The sequence below is a fragment of the Pseudophryne corroboree genome, chromosome 2, assembly GCF_028390025.1.
Source record: "Pseudophryne corroboree isolate aPseCor3 chromosome 2, aPseCor3.hap2, whole genome shotgun sequence".
In the NCBI taxonomy this organism is placed as follows: domain Eukaryota; kingdom Metazoa; phylum Chordata; class Amphibia; order Anura; family Myobatrachidae; genus Pseudophryne; species Pseudophryne corroboree.
The window spans coordinates 109,812,483-109,834,682 of NC_086445.1; the positions used below are offsets into that span (position 1 = coordinate 109,812,483).

Below are 22,200 nucleotides of genomic sequence, written 5' to 3' on the forward strand. Positions count from 1 at the left end.
CAAGTGCTTTGGCTAAGGAGGCACTTCAGAAAAACATTTTCCTCCTATTTGTTAGTACAGCTTCTACAGGTCAAAAGACTAACAGAAAGTAAATGTGGCTAGATATATCTAAAACTAGCCTGAAGCCCAATAATAAGTTCACCAAAATCAATTGAACGATAATAATTAATTGGGATATTAATCAAGTATGTTGTTTAACATTTAGTAGAACTCCGCTATCAGCCAGTATTGTGTGGTCCACCAACTGAGAAGATGGAAAACACTTGGCTGACATGGTCCGTTTCAGTTCGGCCACACAAAACGGACCATGCTCCAGTTGGTCTAATAGCCTTATGTGACCAGTGCTACTTACACCACACACAAATACATGCAAAAGCTTAAGGAGTTAGCACAGCAGGAGACAAGTGGTGAGCATAGGGGACATATTTGCCTACACACAGTAGACTTCCTGTTGGTATTCCCATTGAAGGACATCATAGCAACTGGGACTCATCTGCACAACTAATGCTCATACAATGTCAAAGTTTTTACATGCATATTTGTGTTTTCTAAAAGTATTTTGCAGGAGATATTTCCTTAATCTTTGTAGTCCTTTAAAAACGTCAATAAACCTTAGCCTCAAGCAACTTTATACGATGGTCCTGCAACAGTGAACAGTGCAATATATACCGGTGATCTGCAAACGAATATAGCATTGTCCAATGTATTAACGTTTAAAAACCATAAGTCTTTCCAACTGTGTGTGACTCATTGCGGGTCTGCACTCCCTGCAGCTGTGTAACGGAGTATAAGATGAAGTTCACTGCTGCCTGCAAGAAATATTCCGTGTGCATTCAGCATGACACAAGCATGTCACACTGTCTATCTGATATATAAATGTTCACTACAAGTAAATATTAACAGTTTAAAGATTGTTAAAAAAAACAAACCAAAAAACAGGTAACCACTTTGCGGCTTACTTATATGGTACACAATGCGCTGTAATATTGGATCGATTTCAGCTGAACCATCATTTAAAAACGGGGGTCCGTATTCTTTGTTATTTTAGTAATATCTTTTATTTGGGTGTAGATCATTGGGTCGACCAGAATTAAGTAAACTTGACTGTTGAGCACATATGGTCAACATGCAATAGGTAGACCGTAGAAAAGGTCGACAAGTACAATAGACAAAAATGTCAACATAAGTTTATTTTTTGTGGGTGTCATTTTCTATGTTAAACCAAATGTGACCACAATTAGTGTACTGTCTGGCTCGCCACTCTTCGGGTAAGGTAGCTTGCTCGGCGCAGATTACTATTCCCAATCGTAGTCCATGTGGAGGGTAAATATTAAAAAAAGTTGAAAAAAATCCCCCCAAAACCCTTGTGTCGACCATATGTGTTGACTATTGTCACGTCGACCAATTGAAATTGTCGACTTTAAGCGCCGTCAACTTTTTACATGTCGACCTTTTGACTGTTAACCTATCATCCGGGCAGCCTTTTATTAATAGCGTCACTTAGTGTCTAAATTGGAATATATGTGGTAAATTACTGAGACCCACACACAGTACAATATATAAAGGTTCTAACAGTACAGTGGGAGGAAATTAAACAGTGAAATAATTACACTATGCTGACAAAAGTGATTGAACACTGATAGCAAATAGATCAACAAGATTTTATGGACGTCAGTAGTGTGTGGGTCCACAACATGCAGTGATTACTGCAGACACACTTCATGGCAAACTATAAACAAGTTCCTGGACACCAGCAGGCGGTATTTTGCCTTTCCGCCTTAAGTACAGAGACTAGCTGCAACACTGAAGAAGGTCGAGTCGGTCTAGAACGCACCCGTCACTCCAATTCATCCCAGAATTTCTAAATGGGGTTAAAATCTGGACTCTGAGCTGGACAGTCCATCCGGGTTACTGAATTTTCCGTATACCAGTCCAGCGTCGCCCTGGAAACATGACATTGCGCAGCCTGCGGTGATCCCCTTTTCAAACTTGTTAGCTCCTTCCGGCAAGCCATTTTGTTAGCAAATGATCTAATCAGTGCGCCCCTATCTGTTTTATACCTTCACGAATACATGTCTGCTGCAGAGGAACACCATTTCACTTGTACAGGGAGTGCAATAAAACTGTAGCAGAGATGCAGCAAACCTTCAAGGGACAGAGAAGTTGCCTACAGCAACCAGTTTCTAGCCGACAGCTGGAAGCTGGTTGATTGCTATGGTCAACTTCTCCACTTTATCTCTCTTGAAGGTTTGATACATCTCCCCTCAAAGTGAGTGACATTAAAGAACAGCACCACTTAATGGCCTAGTGCCCTGGGAGGGGCAGAGAGACATGATCGGAGTAGCTGACTGTGGGCGTAATTCAGACTGCATTGCTGCAGCGATCGCACTCAATTTTTTTTGTGGAGTGCGCTCGTGCAGCACATGCGCGCCTCGGGAGCCCAGCGAGATGCTAAAAGCATCTCAGGGCTGCGATTGCCTCTGCCTAATTGACAGGAAGAAGCGGTTGCAGTGCAGGAAGGGGCGTGCCAGTTGGCAGGGCACGATCCAGACAATGCAGGCATGTCTGGATCATTGAGGGGGCAGGCCGCAGCGTCTGTGTGATGTCACACGCAGCCGCTGCAACCCGGGACGCGGCGGGTAGCTCCCTGCCAGAGTGCAGGGATCTGCTCACTGGGTGAAAAAGCATTGTCGCCGTGCTAGCCCTGTGCTGGGCGTCCCCCCGCATGTCTGAGAAAATGATCGTAGATTAGATAAATTTTGCACATCTACGGTCAGAACTGAATTAGGCCATGTGGGTGGGGTGTGCACTGCAGAGAAGGATAGTGCAGGGTGAGAACCAAGAGTGTACAGGGCCTGGACCGGATATCTTACAATGTAGGGATTTACAGTCTATGATGTGCTCGGTTTCATCCAGGCAAAGGTAGGCTTAGCAGGATATTTTGCTCCATTTTACCCACTTAGGAGTCGAATTTGGAAAAATCCCTGCTTAGTGAGTGGCTCCAAATAACTGTCAGTTTCCAGATCACCCAGCAAGTCACATGTTCCAGGTCACCCAGCAGGTGCACAGGGAGAGTTCACCAACTGTCACATTTCCACATTGTATATGGCAGGCAAACGTTTTGCCACATAACTCCAAAATAAAGTAACCAATTACAATGCCAAACGGCATCATAGAAATAGGTCACTCCTAAGGTCCATACAAACTAGACCACGTCGCTCTGTGAGCAACGTCGTCTAGTGTATTCCCCTCCCGGGTAGTCGGTGGCCGCCCGTATACACTGAGCGATATGACCACTTATATCGCTTAATGACATCACGCAGCCGCCGGCCATGCATGTAGTTCCTGGACGACAGTCCAGATAGAGCATGCATGCACTGCCGACAGCGACGATCGTTGCCGACCCGCGAGGCCACGCATCGATTTTCGCTGGTGGCACACAGACTTGCTGAGAAAATGAGCGACATCGCTCAGGAAGGGGGAAAATGACCGACGTCACTCATTTGCCAAGAGTGTATGCACCTATAATGTTGTCCTCCTTCTATTAATATATAGACGGCAATTTGTATGGTAGTCATGGAATGGGAGTGCAAATCGTTATTGACCAAAAAAAAAAAAAAAAGAGCTTCAGATTAACCAGGAGCCCTGCTTCCTAGGCCTGTATGTTCTTTTGGCTCATTTGTATAAAGTTGGTGGCGAACAGACGTAAAACGCAAGGAAACCGTAGACAAAATCTATAATAATCAGGAATGGCAGCAACATCATGACAATCCCGTTATGCAACCTACAGGAGTTTAGAATAAAACAAAATCATTCAAGTACAGTAAGGGATTATATCCGTATATGGGCTGCAGTAAATGTCACGATATACTTACACTAACAGCGTACATCTATTGTGACAGTAAGTACTGTACTACGACACATGGGGGCAGCGCGTCGTTCCTGCAGTATCCAAGCTTTGTGGTCTCTTGATTCATTTGGCCATGACATTGCAGACAGTGCTACTTTTTGATATCCAGTTTTACACATTAACAGAGGATCTAAATGAATGTCTGCGTTCCGCCGATACCAGGGCATACCTAACGCAAGAGGGTGTCTCGGGGATTTAATATAGGCATCACGTTTCATTGGGTTCAGTATGATTTACCGACGGACACAATAGCAATGGTCATAATCCCGACAGCCATTGACCTACAGTCAAAATACAGTCACGGTCAAAATACTGACACTCATCATGCCGACATGATCAAAATGCTGTCGTAGTCAGAACACAGCCATTTGAAATGCCGACATGTCAGAATACTGACATGAGATTTTCTGAATTTTGTGTGTCAATGTCGGCAAGTGTACCACGTCCCCTCGCTTTCCGAGTGTGGGCACTATTACATTTCTCTTCCAGGTCCACTGGGATGGTAAAGTATAAACAAGTATGTTTGTTTTGGGGCGAAAAATCCTCAAAAACGCACGTCAGCCTTTTGACATGTCTGCATTTCAAATGTCGGCACTTTGGGCACGTCGGCACTTTGAGCATGTCGGTCAACGACTGTCGGTATTGTAACCGTCGGTAAATCAACTGCTACCCGTCTCATCTGCTAGCTATGACCATCGCTACCAAACGTCCCAGCTGAATGATAAATGCTGTGATGTAGCGGGGGTGTCGGTCAGTACATCTCCCTTTGCCACAAATTATAAGAATCCTCTACAGGTTCCAAAATTCTGTCTAATTGTGTCCTTCACAGGTACATATACAGGGGAAATATAACAGTCACCGGGCCCAACAGAGATGAAAACTTACTTGATTTCGTTAATTGGCACCTTCTTCTCCTCCAGCTGTCGCACCATCCCTTTGGCTTCAGACGGCAGCAGGACCAGCAACGCTTCCCCTCCTTCCTTATACCTGATAGAAGAGAAACACAGCAAGGACACTCTGTAACAAGAGAAGAATAAATATATGAAAAGTCCAGGCACTGTCAGAGACATGAGTAATGGCCGTATAGAGTAACCCTGGTAGCAGCGGGGAAGGCAAAAGTCGCACTTTCAATTCAAAGTCAAATGTAAGCAGGGAATAAGGTTTGTATTTAAAATTGGTTTCATCTCATCCTCAGATACCCATTTCGGACTTTGATTTTCACCCCAGACCAAGGCTTCCAAAAGTCCCATGTAATTACATTAAACGCGGGCTGGAGGTGTAAAGAAATAAAATAAAAACTAGAGTGTTTTTTTTGTTTTTTGTTGTTGTTTTTTTTTTTGGGGGGGGAGGGTGTTATAAAGAGCTGCAATAAACTTTCTAGACTGCATCGTCTCGCACAGAGATTTACCCAGGACGCGCTGTACAGAAGCAATCAGCAGCAATAAAAAATTGAGATGCTGAACCAACAAAAATAAGATTTCAGTTTAAGAATTTCCTGAGGACAATTACATCCATCAACACCACAATATGCCGCGTTTATACATTGACTGCTTACCCGTCGTAAAAACCGAAAGGCAGCGTATACAAGATAAAGTACTAAAGTCATCAAAACACAATAATGTGATACAATTGCTGGCTGCGCGGAAGGCTGACACTTCTGTCCTGTGCACATCACACTTCCTGCCTGCAAGATTACTGAAGAATGTTGCATGAAGCCTTCGAAGATTAAATTGGTTGGCAACAGAGAAGACTTACAATAAGTTGAATATTAAAGTTCTACCATCGCATAGAAACCATTACGTCTAAAATAAATATTATATATATATATATATATATATATATATATATATACATACACATACACATATATATATATATATATATATATATATATATATATATATATATATATACATATATACACAGACAAACAATGGCAGTTGCTCGGTCATGCCTGGAGATAATTATATATCAGGTGCTGGAAAGGGGGAGGGGTCACAGACAAACAATAGACAGAAAGGGGGGGGGTGCAAATCCCCACCCCTAAATTCCCCCAGCACACTAAAAAATAAGATTTTAAACCTACTGGTAAATCTTTTACTCCTAGTCCGTAGAGGATGCTGGGGACTCCGTAAGGACCATGGGGTATAGACGGGCTCCGCAGGAGACATGGGCACTCTAAAGACTTTAGAATGGGTGTGCACTGGCTCCTCCCTCTATGCCCCTCCTCTAGACCTTAGTTAGAGAAACTGTGCCCAGAGGAGACTGACAGTACGAGGAAAGGATTTTTGTTAATCTAAGGGCAAGATACATAACAGCCCACACCATCCACACCGTATAACATGGAATATACGAACCAGTTAACAGTATGAAACAAAACAGCATCAGCCCGAGACTGATCAGAACTGTAACATAACCCTTATGCAAGCAAAAACTATATACAAGTCTTGCAGAATTTAGTCCACACTGGGACGGGCACCCAGCATCCTCTACGGACTAGGAGAAAAAGATTTACCGGTAGGTTTAAAATCTTATTTTCTCTTACGTCCTAGAGGATGCTGGGGACTCCGTAAGGACCATGGGGATTAAACCAAAGCACCAGACCGGGCGGGAGAGTGCGGATGACTCTGCAGCACCGATTGAGCAAGAGGTCCTCCTCAGCCAGGGTATCAAACTTGTAGAATTTAGCAAAAGTGTTTGAACCCGACCAAGTAGCTGCTCGGCAAAGTTGTAATGCCGAGACACCGCGGGCAGCCACCCAAGCAGAGCCCACCTTCCTAGTGGAATGGGCCTTTACCGAATTTGGTACCGGCAATCCAGCCGTAGAATGAGCCTGCTGAATCGTGTTACAGATCCAGCGAGCAATAGTCTGCTTAGAAGCAGGAGCGCCAACCTTGTTGGCTGCATACAGGACAAACAGTGCCTCTGTTTTCCTAATCCGAGCCGTCCTGGCTACATAAATCTTTAAGGCCCTGACTACATAAAGGGACTTGGAATCCTCCAAGTCACAGGCACCACAATAGGTTGGTTCATATGAAAAGATGAAACCACCTTAGGCAAAAATTGAGGGCGAGTCCTCAATTCTGCTCTATCCACATGGAAAATCAGATAGGGGCTCTTGTGAGACAAAGCCGCCAACTCGGACACCCGCCTTGCAGATGCCAAGGCCAACAACATGACCACTTTCCAAGTGAGAAATTTCAACTCAACTGTCTGAAGAGGTTCAAACCAGTGTGACTTAAGGAACTGTAACACCACGTTAAGGTCCCATGGTGCCACTGGGGGCACAAAAGGAGGCTGGATGTGCAGCACTCCCTTTACAAAAAAGTCTGGACTTCTGGGAGAGAAGCCAATTCCTTCTGAAAGAATATAGATAGGGCCGAAATCTGTACCTTAATGGAGCCTAACTTCAGGCCCATATCCACTCCTGTCTGTAGGAAGTGGAGAAAACGGCCCAGGTGTAAATCTTCCGTAGGAGCATTCTTGGCTTCACACCAAGAAACGTACTTCCTCCAGATGCGGTGATAATGTTTCGCCGTCACCTTCTTCTTAGCCTTAATCAGAGTAGGGATGACTTCTTCCGGAATAGCTTTCCCCGCTAGGATTTGGTGTTCAACCGCCATGCCGTTAAACGTAACTGCGGTAAGTCTTGGAACACGCAGGGCCCCAGCTGCAACAGTTCCTCTCTGAGAGGAAGAGGCCATGGATCTTCTGTGAGCATCTCCTGAAGATCTGAATACCAGGCCCTTCGAGGCCAATCTGGAACAATGAGTATTGTCTGCACTCCTTTTCTTCTTATGATTCTCAATATTTTGGAGATGAGAGGAAGAGGAGGGAATACATAGACCGACTGAAACACCCATGGTGTCACCAGGGCGTCTACCGCTACTGCCTGAGGGTTCCTCGACCTGGCACAATACCTCCAAAGCTTCTTGTTGAGGCGTGACGCCATCATGTCTATTTGAGGAAGTCCCCAAAGACTTGTTATCTCTGCAAAATCTTCTTGATGAAGTCCCCACTCTCCTGGATGGAGATCATGTCTGCTGAGGAAGTGTGCTTCCCAGTTGTCCACTCCCGGAATGAAGACTGCTGATAGAGCGCTTACGTGATTTTCCGCGCAGCGCAGAATCCTTGTGGCTTCCGCCATTGCCACTCTGCTCCTTGTCCCGCCTTAGCGGTTTACATGAGCCACGGCTGTGACGTTGTCTGATTGAATCAGAACCGATAGGTCGCGAAGTAGATTCTCCGCTTGTCGTAGGCTGTTGTATATGGCCCTTAATTCCAGTATGTTGATGTGTAGACAAGCCTCCTGGCTTGACCATGTTCCCTGAAAATTTCTTCCTTGTGTGACTGCTCCCCATCCTTGGAGGCTCGCGTCCGTGGTCACCAGAACCCAGTCTTGAATGCCGAACCTGCGACCCTCTAGAACAGGCATTCCCAACCGCGGTCCTCAAGGCACACCAACAGTGCAGGTTTTAGTGATATCCAGGCTTCAGCACAGGTGACCTAATTAGTAGCTCAGTTATTTTGATTTAACCATCTGTGCTGCAGCCTGGATATCACTAAAACCTGCACTGTTGGTGTGCCTTGAGGACCGTGGTTGGGAATGCCTGCTCTAGAAGGTGAGCACTCTGCAGCCACCACAGGAAAGACACCCTAGCCCTGGGGGACAGGCTTATTTTCTGATGAATTTGAAGATGGGACCTTGACCACTTGTCCAGAAGGTCCCACTGAAATGTCCGAAGGGGATGGCCTCGTAGGTCGCCACCATTTTTCCCAGTACTCGAGTGCATTGATGGACTGACACTCTTTTCTGTTTTAACAGGTCCCTGACCATGTTCTGGAGTTCCTGGGCTTTTTCCATAGGGAGAAAAACCCTCTTTTTTTCCGTGTCCAGAATCATGCCTAAGAAAGATAGCCGAGCCGTTGGAACCAACTGTGACTTTGGTAGATCTAGAATCCAGCCATGTTGCTGCAGCACTCTCAGGGAGAGCGACACGCTTTTCAGCAACTGATCTCTCGATTTTGCTTTTAATCAGGAGATCATCCAAGTATGGGATAATTGTGACTCCCTGCCTGCGCAGGAGCACCATCATTTCCACCATTACCTTGGTGAAAATCCTCGGGGGCCGTGGAAAGCCCAAACGGCAACGTCTGAAACTGGTAATGACAGTCCTGTACAGCGAATCTCAGGTACGCCTGATAAGGGGGATATATGGGGACATGAAGGTATGCATCCTTTATGTCTAGAGACACCATAAAATCCCCCCCTTCCAGGCTGGAGATAACAGCCGGAGCGATTCCATCTTGAATTTGAACTTTTTCAAGTACAGGTTTAGGGATTTTAGGTTTAGAATGGGCCTGACTGAGCCATCCGGTTTCGGAACCACAAACAGGGTTGAATAGTACCCCTTCCCCTGTTGAACTAGGGGAACCTTGACAATCACTTGCTGTTGATACAGCTTTTGAATTGCAGCTAAAACTATCTCCCTCTCTGAAGGAGAAGCTGGTAAAGCCGATTTGAAAAATCGGCGCGGAGGCACCTCTTCGAATTGCAGCTTGTATACTTGGGATACAATTTCCATCGCCCAAGGATCCACGTCTGATTGAACCCAGACGTGGCTGAAGAGTCGAAGACGTGCCCCCCACCGGGGCGGACTCCCTCAGTGGAGCCCCAGCGTCATGCGGAGGATTTAGTAGAAGCCGGGGAGGACTTCTGCTCCTGGGAACTAGCCGTAGCAGGCAGTTTTTCCCCTCTTCCCTTACCTCTGGCGAGGAAGGAAGAGCCCCGACCTCTTCTGGACTTTTGCGACCGAAAGGACTGCATCTGATATTGTGGTGTTTTCTACTGCTGTGGGGAAACATAAGGTAAAAAAGTAGATTTACCCGCGGTAGCTGTGGAAACCAGGTCCACGAGACCTTCCCCAAATAAAAACTCACCCTTGTAAGGCAAAACTTCCATATGTCTCTTTGAGTTGGCATCACCCGTCCATTGGCGGGTCCACAGGGCTCGCCTAGCAGAAATCGCCATGGCGTTGGCTCTTGAACCCAACAGTCCAACGTCTCTCAAAGCGTCTCTCATATATAAGAGACTGCGTCTTTAATATGACCCAAGGTCAATAAAATGCTATCCCTATCTAGGGAATCAATGTCAGCTGACAAGGTATCTGCCCAAGCTGCTACAGCGCTACAAACCCAAGCCAACGCTATTGCCGGTCTGAGCAAGGCACCCGTATGTGCATAAATCGATTTTAAGGTAGTTTCCTGTCTGCGATCAGCAGGATCCTTGAGGGCTGCCGTGTCTGGAGACGGTAGCGCCACCTTTTTGGACAAGCGTGTTAAAGCCTTGTCCACCCTGGGTGAGGATTCCCACCGTAACCTGTCCTGTGCAGGGAATGGATACGCCATAAGAATTCTCTTGGGAATCTGCAGTTTCTTGTCTGGAGTTTCCCAAGCCTTTTCAAATAACGTGTTCAGCTCATGAGATAGGGGAAAGGTTACCTCAGGTTTCTTTTCCTTAAACATGCATACCCTCGTGTCAGGGACAGAGGGGTCATCTGTGATATGTAAAACATCTTTTATTGCCATAATCATATAATGAATACTTTTGGCCACCCTTGGGTGTAACCTCGCATCATCGTAGTCGACACTGGAGTCAGAATCCGTGTCGGTATCAGTGTCTGCTACCTGGGACAGGGGACGTTTCTGAGACCCTGAAGGGCCCCGTGACACAGTCAAAGCCATGGATTGACTCCCTGTCTTATCCCTGGACTCTGCTTTGTCCAATCTCTTATGTAATAAAGACACATTTGCATTTAAAACATTCCACATATCCAACCAATCAGGTGTCGGCGTTGCCGACGGAGACACCACAATCATCTGCTCCACCTCCTCCTTAGATGAGCCTTCCGCTTCAGACATGTCGACACACACGTACCGACACCCCCACACACTCAGGGATATATCTATATGGAGACAGTCCCCCAATAAGGCCCTTTGGAGAGACAGAGAGAGAGAGTATGCCAGCACACACCCAGCGCCACCGGAATAAAATCCCAGTTAGTACAGTGCTTTTATATAAATATATAAATACACTCACTGCGCCAATTAAATGTGCCCCCCCCCTCTTTTTTGCCCTCTGTAAGTGTTCAGCAGGGGAGAGTCCGGGGAGCCAGCTTCTCTGCAGTGTGCTGTGGAGAAAATGGCGCTGGTTAGTGCAGGAGGATCAAGCTCCGCCCCCTCATCGGCAGGCTTCGGTCCCGCTCAAATTATTTATACTGGCGGGGGGTTTTCAATACACCACCTCTGCTGAGTCTAATCTCTTTGCCAGTGTCCCTTGAGGTTAATATTGTTGCCCAGGGCGCCCCCCCTGCGCCCTGCACCCTTACAGTGCCCGCTGTGTGTATATGAGTGGGAGCAATGGCGCGCAGCGTTACCTCAGTGAAGATCTGAAGTCTTCTGCCGCCTTTGAAGTCTTCTTTCTTCTTAATACTCACCCGGCTTCTATCTTCCGGCTCTGTGAGGAGGACGGCGGCGCAACTCCGGGACGAACGGCGAGGGTGAGACCTGCGTTCCGACCCTCTGGAGCTAATGGTGTCCAGTAGCCTAAGAAGCAGAGCCTATCATTTAAGTAGGTCTGCTTCTCTCCCCTCAGTCCCACGATGCAGGGAGCCTGTTGCCAGCAGTGCTCCCTGAAAATAAAAAACCTAACAAAAAGTATTTTTCAGAGAAACTCAGTAGAGCTCCCCTGCAGTGCACCCAGTCTCCTCTGGGCACAGGATCTAACTGAGGTCTAGAGGAGGGGCATAGAGGGAGGAGCCAGTGCACACCCATTCTAAAGTCTTTAGAGTGCCCATGTCTCCTGCGGAGCCCGTCTATACCCCATGGTCCTTACGGAGTCCCCAGCATCCTCTAGGACGTAAGAGAAATTACCTGTAACCATACCTGAACCTATCTGGTAATAGAAATTCAGAGAATTAGTCACACATAACATGTGTGACTAATTCTCTGAATTTCTATTACCAGATAGGTACAGGTATGGTTACAGGTAATTTTTAGTGTGCTGGGGGAATTTAGGGGTGGGGAATTTAGGGGTGGGGATTTGAACCCCCCCCCCCTTCTTCTAATAGAGAGAGAGAGAGTGTATTGGTTTGTTTTTTTCTAAATTGTCAAGATAAGTTTTTACATTGGAACAAACATATCTCATGCAATGAATGGTAAAGTGCATAAGAAACCCCTGCCATTAACCGGAATGCCCCATCAACCAGAAGGCAGTTGGCTATAATTCATTCGTTTCATTATACAGTTGCATTTATCAATGAATGAAAGCGGTTTGATCAGCCAAGGAAGAATGCTTATAGACTGCGATGGAACAGTGCCCCCCAGTGGTCAGATTATAGAAAAGGGAAGAAACACCAGCTTGACTTTTACATGAATAACAAGGTGAAAGAACTTAAGCCAACACAGAGACACCGCAGACATAAAATAAAAGCTTGTTCTGGCACATTTATTAGTATATATTAACAGTTATTTATATAGCGCCAGCATATTCCATTGCGCTTTATAGCTGGGAACAAAACAATAATAATACCAGACTGGGTAACAACAGACAGACAAAGGGGCAAGAGGGCCGTTAATCTTTTCCAAATTTCGTCTGGCGTCACTACTAAGATAATTTAAGCAAATGTAAATTATGGTCAACGATGCCAATAAAGTGTAATTATGAAGCCGATGAAAAAAGAAAATAACCTAGCACAAATATAAAAGGTATGTTTAAAGTTATCACTAATTGTATAAAACCCAAACACAGGCAGACTGGGCTGATTACATGGGATATAGTCAGGATCAATACCGGCTGCGGAATCCCGATGGTGAAAATACGGACAAATCCAGACGGTGAGTATTAGGGTTAGACACTAGGGGAAAGGTTAGGCTGTGTGATGGGACTGTTAGGGTTACAATATTCAGCCGGTATTGTGACCGTAAGGACGGTCGCCGCTGGGAAAACGTACCAAACCCGATTACACCGCTCTTACTGCTGATTGCCCATCATGGCAAGTAGTACAGTCATCCAACTACCACCCAACAACACAGCCTGGCAACACTGGCTGACCAGAGTCCAGAACTTCTCTTAGCAATTCCAGAAGCAGAGCATTAATTTTACCAGTTTAGGACCAACCATCTGCATATATGGGACCTTTTACCCAGAAACACAGAATTCCAAAATGAGGGGGGGGGAGATCTGCTGCTTCTTTGGTGATAATTCCATACACAGGCATGATACGCAGCGTTACACAAGGGGTAGATTTTAATACACACTATTAGGAATTATATATATATGTATATATATATATATATATATATATATATATATATATGTGTGTATATATATATATATATATATATATATATGTATGTGTATATATATATATGTGTATATATATATATATATATATATATATATATATATACATACACTTACATACATACATACATACACACACACACACACACACACACACACATACAGACGCACAAACGGAAAATTCAGCACTCACCATAGCAAGCTCACTTATCAAGTGAGCTTGCTATGATGAGTGCTGAATTTTCTGTTTGTATATATTTAAGTAAGTGGCCATGGGCTACATGCACCCCACGAGTGGTGAGTGTGAGTGTGTGTTTGTGTGTATATATATATATATATATATACATACACACATACATACATACATACATACACACACACACACACACACATTTATGCATACATACACACACATATATATATTAGTTGTTGAAATGGAAATTTTGAAGTGGGGGTATGGAAAAGTGAAGGTGTTACAATTATGCACGCTCCGGAAAAGTGGATGTGGTAGCTCAAAATGGGCCGTGTCCTTCAGGATTAGTTTACCACACCATATACCCCTTACACACCACAATAGTAGGACCCCTTATACTATCTAGTACTGGTGCCCCTTTCACATTATACCACACGGTATGAGCCGAAATTCACATTATAGCATACAGAATGAGCTGAAATTCACATTATGCCACATTCAAATTCAGGGAGAGTGACAGCAGGGATATAGGGACAGGGAGAGTAACAGAGGGACAGGGAGAGTGACAGCAGGGATATAGGGACAGGGAGAGTAACAGAGGGACAGGGAAAGTGACAGCAGGGATATAGGGACAGGGAGAGTAACAGAGGGACAGGGAAAGTGACAGCAGGGATATAGGGACAGAGAGAGTAACAGAGGGACAGGGAAAGTGACAGCAGGGATATAGGGACAGGGAGAGTAACAGAGGGACAGGGAAAGTGACAGCAGGGACATAGGGACAGGGAGAGTAACAGAGGGACAGGGAAAGTGACAGCATGGACATAGGAACAGGGAGAGTAACAGAGGGACAGGGAAAGTGACAGCAGGGATATAGGGACAGGGAGAGTAACAGAGGGACAGGGAAAGTGACAGCATGGACATAGGGACAGGGAGAGTAACAGAGGGACAGGGAAAGTGACAGCATGGACATAGGGACAGGGAGAGTAACAGAGGGACAGGGAAAGTGACAGCATGGACATAGGGACAGGGAGAGTAACAGAGGGACAGGGAAAGTGACAGCAGGGACATAGGGACAGGGAGAGTGACAGTAGGGACATAGGGACAGGGAGAGTGAAAGAGAGGGACAGCAAGGGCATACAGTAGAGGCTAGGAAGAGAGAAAGGCAGCAGGGTAAGATTACCTATTTAGCAGCGGTGGTGCTGAGGATGCTGTGGTCTGTGGTGTGGTGGATGAGGAGGCTGTGGTCGGTATGGTGCAGAGAAGGACTGTGGGCGGCGGCGGTGTAGCAGAGGAGGAGGCAGATGGCGGCAGCAGTGCAATGAGGAGGCGGCTGTGGTCGGCGGCACTGAGGCTCCTATGACAGCGGCGCTACTATTTCAAATCTGCCGCAGACCAGCAGCCAATCAGGAGCGACCGCTCCTGCTCTCCTCTCAGGTCCCTCATCTCAATCAGACTTTTTTTTAAAGTCAGATTGAGATTGTCGGAAAGGGGGCCAAAACCTGTCGGATTTGGCCCCGTTTCCAACAGAAGCATGCGGATCGTGGCTATTTCGCTGATCCCCCTGCTTTCCGACAAGTCGATTTCCCCGACTTGTCGGATACTTTTGGGGTATATTGAATAGGTCGAAACCCCTTCCGACCTAAAAAAGTCGAAAACTGCCGTCTCTCCGACAGACGGCAGCACTTTGGTACGTCCCAAGAGTACTCCAGTGACCCCTAGTGGATGAAAAAGAAAATGGGATTACTGGGATTTTGGTATTTACCAGATAAATCCTTTTCTTTGAATCCACAGGGGGCACTGGACGCCCACCCAGAGCAGTTTTACCTGGTTTGTAGTAAGTTCAATAGTTCTTATCTTATGGTAACACATTCTCAACGACTTGTTGAAATATTACAGTGATTGTTATCTATTGTTGTGTCAACTTCTAGTTGTCCATTATGTTAGGAGTCAACTTTGTAGTTGTCGGTTATGTTATAATGTTATATGTTATTCTCCATTGTCCATCCTCTCTATCGCTCCTGTTCAGCTCAGTAAAAAACACTAAGCTACCTTGGCAGTATGGAGGGGGTTGAGGGTTACTAATTTAAATATTTAAAATGTGCCTATCCCTGCTAACGCCCCGTCCATATCCCAAGAGTACTCCAGTGCCCCCTGTGGATTCAAAGAAAAAGGATTTATTTGGTAAGTACCAAAATCCCATTCCCCCCCTTCCCCGAGTGTCGCTGTTGTATGTATTTATAATGGTAACACTGTTCCTATTCAATGTAATTTAGAAGGCACCGGAACTTTGTCCCGATTAATGACCTTATGTACTAGTTGACAATTTGAACATGTCAACATACTGCAAGTTGCCATTGTGGTTGTTGACATTCTGAACACGTCGGCATTTTGTGACTGTTGACATTATACTGTCTACATAATGACTGTCAACAAAACTTTCAGGACAAGGTAATACATGTGCTTAAAGTGGCTTTCGGTTATGTTCTGCCCTGACAGACAACACATGCAAGTCAATGCAATCTCTCTGGCCAGAAGGACTTTTAATCTAGAACTCTTTTTTCGGTCACATTTCAAGTGAATGTACAAGTTGCAGGCTATTATATCTGATGACTTGTGTATCTGACATTAAATCTCTCCGTGCTGGGCTGTAATGTGATCATCCCATGCAGCTAGTACATAGTAGGATGTACAGTATAGCGCCAAGCACTGCAAAGAGCAGTCTCTCCGGAGAGAGAGGAGCTAACAGCGAAATATATAACTGTGGTGACTGTGGCACTTTTCTACCAGACATAAATACAGACTGGGGACAAAAATCAAAAGCAACCCTCACAGGGTAATGTACAACTTTAGCTGTTGCTGCCCCCTAGTGACACAAGAGCTGGAATAAACACAACTGAAGATACAACGCGGGATTTAAAATAATCTGTAAACAAACACCCTTTAGAATGTAAGTTCTCACGAGCAGGGCCCTCACCCCTCTTGTGCCTATCCTTCTTTTACTTAAACCATCCTCGACGGCAGCTAATCCCGTGATTTTCTGCCACTCTGATACTTATGTCAGTGTTTCGTACCCTGTACTTGTCCTATATTGTCTTCAACTTTAAGTCACTATTGTCCCGTTTTGATTTTTAATTTATGTACTCTGTAATTGGGCCCTGCAGATCCCTTGTGGCGCGATCTACATGATGATGGTAATAAATTATTATTATTATCATCATCAACACACTTTAAGAATAAATGTATTTACACAGAAAAGATCAGTGTTCTTAATTGAAATAAATATCTAAGAATAATTATCAGCAATGGACAGATGAGCTACTTATAAGCCCCATATGCAGTGCAGCATGGTTTTACCAAAGTGCAAAGACACTCGCTCTTTTTTGCTTTGCTACCATCCCTTATGCGTCCGTGATGTCGCCGATTCCCAGGAAATTGATGGCTCACCATCCTTGTTTATAAGCAAGGGGCACATTTGAAATATTACTACAAAATACTGAACCCCAATTCACATGAAAGATGACCAGATGACCCCTGGGATCTAAAACTGGCTGTCCAATGAGTTTATTCTACAAACAGAGGCTTGAAAAGACCTGAAAAATCACAAAAGCACAAGACGGATCCAGATTAGGAGGCAGCTGAGCCTGTGACTGCATTCCTGCCAATCCCCGACGCTGCTCCCATCTGCTAAATAAAGCCATTTCTCTTCCAGAAATCCAATTCTGCTAGCGCCACAGTGAAAGCGTCCGACGTAAATGAAATCTGACGGTAAGCATAAGTAACGGCAGGCGTATTGATACATTTACTATCTATGCAGCCCAGTGATTGAGCCCAGCTGCATTCCCACAAACCACACTGAGACAGGCTTAGCGAATGGTTATAATGACAGTAGATAACGGCGAGCGCTAATTAATGCTGATCATTAATTAAGGTTTTTATGTGGGACAATTAAATACTCTCTTGGTCCATGAAACTTTCATTGAAGTCTTAGCAGGCTCCATTAGCAGCAGCTATTAAAATGTAATCCAGCTCACATATCATGTGCGAACAATGGCGATAAGGCTGTAATGCTCATAGGGTGGGAAGAAGTGCCGAAATCAGGCTATAGTTACCCTTCATCACCTTAAGTTATCACACGTTGTGAGGTCCATAAACCTCAATGTTCAGTGAAAAATTTAAGATCTTTTAAACAGTTGCTGGTCATATTTTCAGTACTTTGTTATTTCAGTCATTTAACTTTCATCCGGCAGTCTAATACCTTACACATATCAAGTATATCAACTATAAACACACATTTGCCAACTCTCTCTGAATGTAAGGGAGACTCCCTGAAACAGTAGCGATCTCCCCAACTCCCTCAAGAATCTAGCAATCTCCCCGATTGCACCTTAGCCCCATTATGTAGCTGTTACACACTTGAAAAAAAAGAAATCAGATAAGTATCAGTGTGTTTTCGTCAACAAGTAGATTTTACTGGGCAACAGTGCTCAGGCGGAGCTGTACATGCCCACTGTACCACAGCACTCGTAAGTGTTGCTTTCACAATCTCCCTAAAATGATTTTTAAGTAGCAACCCCCCCCCCTCACCCCCAACAAAACTCAAAAACACAAGACCAGTTTTCCCTCTCAGATCACCAACAGCTGATGTGTTACCAGCTTATGCTACACCCCCACATGACGTAATCTCCAGGTCACGTGACAGAGAATTTTTTGCGTTTTACAAAAAAAATAAGATTTTAAACCTACCGGTAAATCTTTTTCTCGTAGTCCGTAGAGGATGCTGGGGACTCCGTAAGGACCATGGGGATAGACGGGCTCCGCAGGAGACATGGGCACTTTAAGAAAGACTTTAGGAATGGGTGTGCACTGGCTCCTCCCTCTATGCCCCTCCTCCAGACCTCACTTAGAGAAACTGTGCCCAGAGGAGACGGACAGTACGAGGAAAGGATTTTTGTTAATCTAAGGGCAAGATTCATACCAGCCCACACCAATCACACCGTATAACTTGTGATAAACTAACCAGTTAACAGTATGAAAAAACAACATAGCATCAGTCGTAGACCAATGAAACTATAACATAACCCTTATGTAAGCAAAACTATATACAAGTCTTGCAGAAGTAGTCCGCACTTGGGACGGGCGCCCAGCATCCTCTACGGACTACGAGAAAAAGATTTACCGGTAGGTTTAAAATCTTATTTTCTCTTACATCCTAGAGGATGCTGGGGACTCCGTAAGGACCATGGGGATTATACCAAAGCTCCCAAACGGGAGGGAGAGTGCGGATGACTCTGCAGCACCGATTGAGCAAACAGGAGATCCTCCTCAGCCAGGGTATTAAACTTATAGAACTTTGCAAAGGTGTTTGAACCCGACCAAGTAGCAGCTCGGCACAGCTGTAGTGCCGAGACCCCTCGGGCAGTCGCCCAAGATGAGCCCACCTTCCTAGTGGAATTGGCCTTGACCGATTTTGGTAACGGCAATCCAGCCGTCGCATGTGCCTGCTTAATCGTGTTACAGATCCAGCGAGCAATAGTCTGCTTTGAAGCAGAAGCGCCAACCTTGTTGGCTGCATACAGGACAAACAGTGCTTCTATTTTTCTGACTCTAGCCGTTCTGGCCACTTAAATTTTCAAAGCCCTGACTACATCAAGGGACTCGGAATCCTCCAAGTATCGCGTCGCCACAGGCACCACAATAGGTTGGTTCATATGAAAAGATGACACCACCTTAGGCAAGAATTGAGGACGGGTCCGCAATTCCGCTCTATCCATATGGAAAACCAGATAGGGGCTTTTATGAGACAAAGCCGCCAATTCCGACACTCGCCTAGCCGAAGCCAAGGCTAGTAACATGACCACCTTCCAAGTGAGATATTTTAACTCCACCAGTTGAAGTGGTTCAAACCAGTGCGACTTAAGGAAACTCAACACCACGCTAAGGCGCCACCGGAGGTATAAAAGGAGGCTGAATATGCAGCACTCCCTTCACAAAAGTCTGTACTTCTGGGAGAGAAGCCAATTCTTTTTGAAAGAAAATGGATAAGGCCGAAATCTGAACCTTAATAGAGCCTAATTTTAGGCCCAAATTCACTCCAGTTTGTAGGAAGTGAAGGAAACGGCCCAGATGGAATTCTTCCGTAGGAGCATTCCTGGCCTCACACCAAGAAACATATTTTCGCCATATACGGTGATAATGTTTAGCTGTCACATCCTTCCTAGCCTTTATCAGCGTAGGAATGACCTCATCCGGAATGCCTTTTTCCGCTAGGATCCTGCGTTCAACCGCCACGCCGTCAAACGCAGCCGCGGTAAGTCTTGGAACAGACAGGGCCCCTGTTGCAACAGGTCCTGCCGTAGAGGAAGAGGCCACGGATCTTCTGTGAGCATTTCCAGCAGATCCGGATACCAGGTCCTTCGTGGCCAATCTGGAACAATGAGAATTGTTCTCACTCCTCTTTTTCTTATAATTCTCAACACCTTGGGTATGAGAGGAAGAGGAGGAAACACATAGACCGACTGGAACACCCACGGTGTCACTAGGGCGTCTACAGCTACCGCCTGAGGGTCTTTTGATCTGGCGCAATACCTCTGTAGCTTTTTGTTGAGGCGGGACGCCATCATGTCTATCTGGGGCAGTCCCCACTGACTTGCAATCTGTGCGAAAACTTACTGATGTAGTCCCCACTCTCCAGGATGCAGGTTGTGTCTACTGAGGAAGTCTGCTTCCCAGTTGTCCACTCCTGGAATGAACACCGCTGACAGTGCGCTTACATGATTTTCCGCCCAGCGAAGAATCCTGGTGGCTTCCGCCATTGCCACTCTGCTCCTTGTGATGCCTAGGCGGTTTACATGAGCCACTGCGGTGATGTTATCTGACTGTATCAGTACTGGTTGGTCGCGAAGTAAGGTCTCCGCTTGATGTAGGGCGTTGTATATGGCCCTCAGTTCCAGGATGTTGATGTGAAGACAAGTCTCTTGACTTGACCACAGACCTTGAAAATGTCTTCCCTGTGTGACTGCTCCCCACCCTCGGAGGCTCACGTCCGTGGTCACCAGGATCCAGTCCTGAATGCCGAACCTGCGGCCTTCTAGAAGGTGAGCACTCTGCAGCCACCACAGGAGAGATACCCTGGCTCTGGGGGACAGGGTGATCAACTGATGAATTTGTAGATGTGACCCGGACCACTTGTCCAGTAGGTCCCATTGGAAAGTCCTCGCATGGAACCTGCCGAAGGGAATGGCTTCGTATGCTGCCACCATCTTTCCCAGGACTCGAGTGCAGTGATGCACTGACACCTGTTTTGGCTTCAATAGGTTCCTGACCAGAGTCATGAGTTCCTGAGCTTTTTCTATCGGAAGATAACCCCTTTTCTGGTCTGTATCCAGAATCATGCCCAAGAAGGTCAGATGAGTCGTAGAAACCAGCTGCGACTTCGGGATATTGAGAACCCAGCCGTGTTGCTGCAACACCTTCAGTGAAAGTGAGATGCTGTTCAGCAACTGCTCTCTTGATCTCGCTTTTATGAGGAGATCGTCCAAGTACGGGATAATTGTGACACCTTGCTTGCGCAGGAGCACCATCATTTCTGCCATTACCTTGGTGAAAATCCTCGGGGCCGTGGAAAGTCCAAACGGCAACGTCTGAAATTGGTAATGACAATCCTGTACCGCAAATCTCAGGTACGCCTGATGAGGTGGATAAATGGGAACATGAAGGTATGCATCCTTTATGTCCAGAGATACCATAAAATCCCCCCCTTCCAAGCTGGCGATGGCCGCTCTTAGCGATTCCATCTTGAACTTGAACCTTTTCAAGTATAGGTTCAGGGATTAAATTTAAAATGGGTCTGACGACCGAACCGTCCGGTTTCGGGACTACAAACAGGGTTGAGTAATATCCCTTCCCTTGTTAAAGCAGGGGAACCTTGACCACCACCTGTTGAAGATACAATTTGTGAATTGCATTTAACACGATCTCCCGTTCCGGGGAGAAGCTGGTAGGGCCGATTTGAAAAACCGGGGAGGAGGCACCTCTTCGAATTCCAGCTTGTAACCCTGAGAGAAACAATTTCCATTGCCCAGGGATCCACCTGTGAGTGAACCCAGATGTGGCTGAAAACTCGAAGACGTGTCCCCACTGGGGCAAACTCCTTTAGCGGAGCCCCAGCGTCATGCGGTGGATTTTGTAGAGGCCGGGGAGGACTTCTGTTCCTGGGAACTAGCTGTGTTGTGCAGCTTTTTTCCTCTGCCCTTACCTCTGGCAAGAAAGGACGCGCCTCGTACTTTCTTGTTTCTTTGTGATCGAAAGGACTGCATTTGATAATGTGGCGCTTTCTTAGGCTGTGAGGGAATATAAGGCAAAAAATTTGATTTACCAGCTGTAGCTGTGGAGACCAGGTCCGAGAGACCTGCCCCAAACAATTCCTCACCCTTGTAAGGTAAAACCTCCATATGCCTCTTTGAGTCGGCATCACCTGTCCATTGCCGGGTCCATAGGACTCGTCTAGCAGAAATCGACATAGCGTTGATTCTAGAACCCAATAGACTAATGTCTCTTTGAGCATCTCTCATATATAAGACAGCATCTTTTATATGCCCTAGGGTCAATAAAATGGTATCCTTATCAAGGGTCTCAATCTCCGCTGATAAGGTATCTGTCCATGCTGCTACAGCGCTACAAACCCAGGCCGACGCAATTGCCGGTCTGAGTAAGGTACCAGAATGTGTGTAAATG

The 22,200-nt window shown here is 45.8% G+C and overlaps 1 protein-coding gene across 2 annotated transcripts in view; it reads right to left on the bottom strand.

Moving 5' to 3' along the window:
• Positions 1-22,200, bottom strand: part of DDX10 (DEAD-box helicase 10) — a 518,528-nt gene that overhangs the window by 422,436 nt on the left and 73,892 nt on the right. The window contains exon 10 of one of the 2 annotated variants that reach the window (XM_063951594.1): positions 4,796-4,927. In XM_063951594.1, coding sequence (XP_063807664.1) covers positions 4,796-4,927 — 132 coding nt within the window. The remainder of the gene's footprint in view (positions 1-4,795; positions 4,928-22,200) is intronic. The other variant, XM_063951595.1, reaches the window with a different exon arrangement.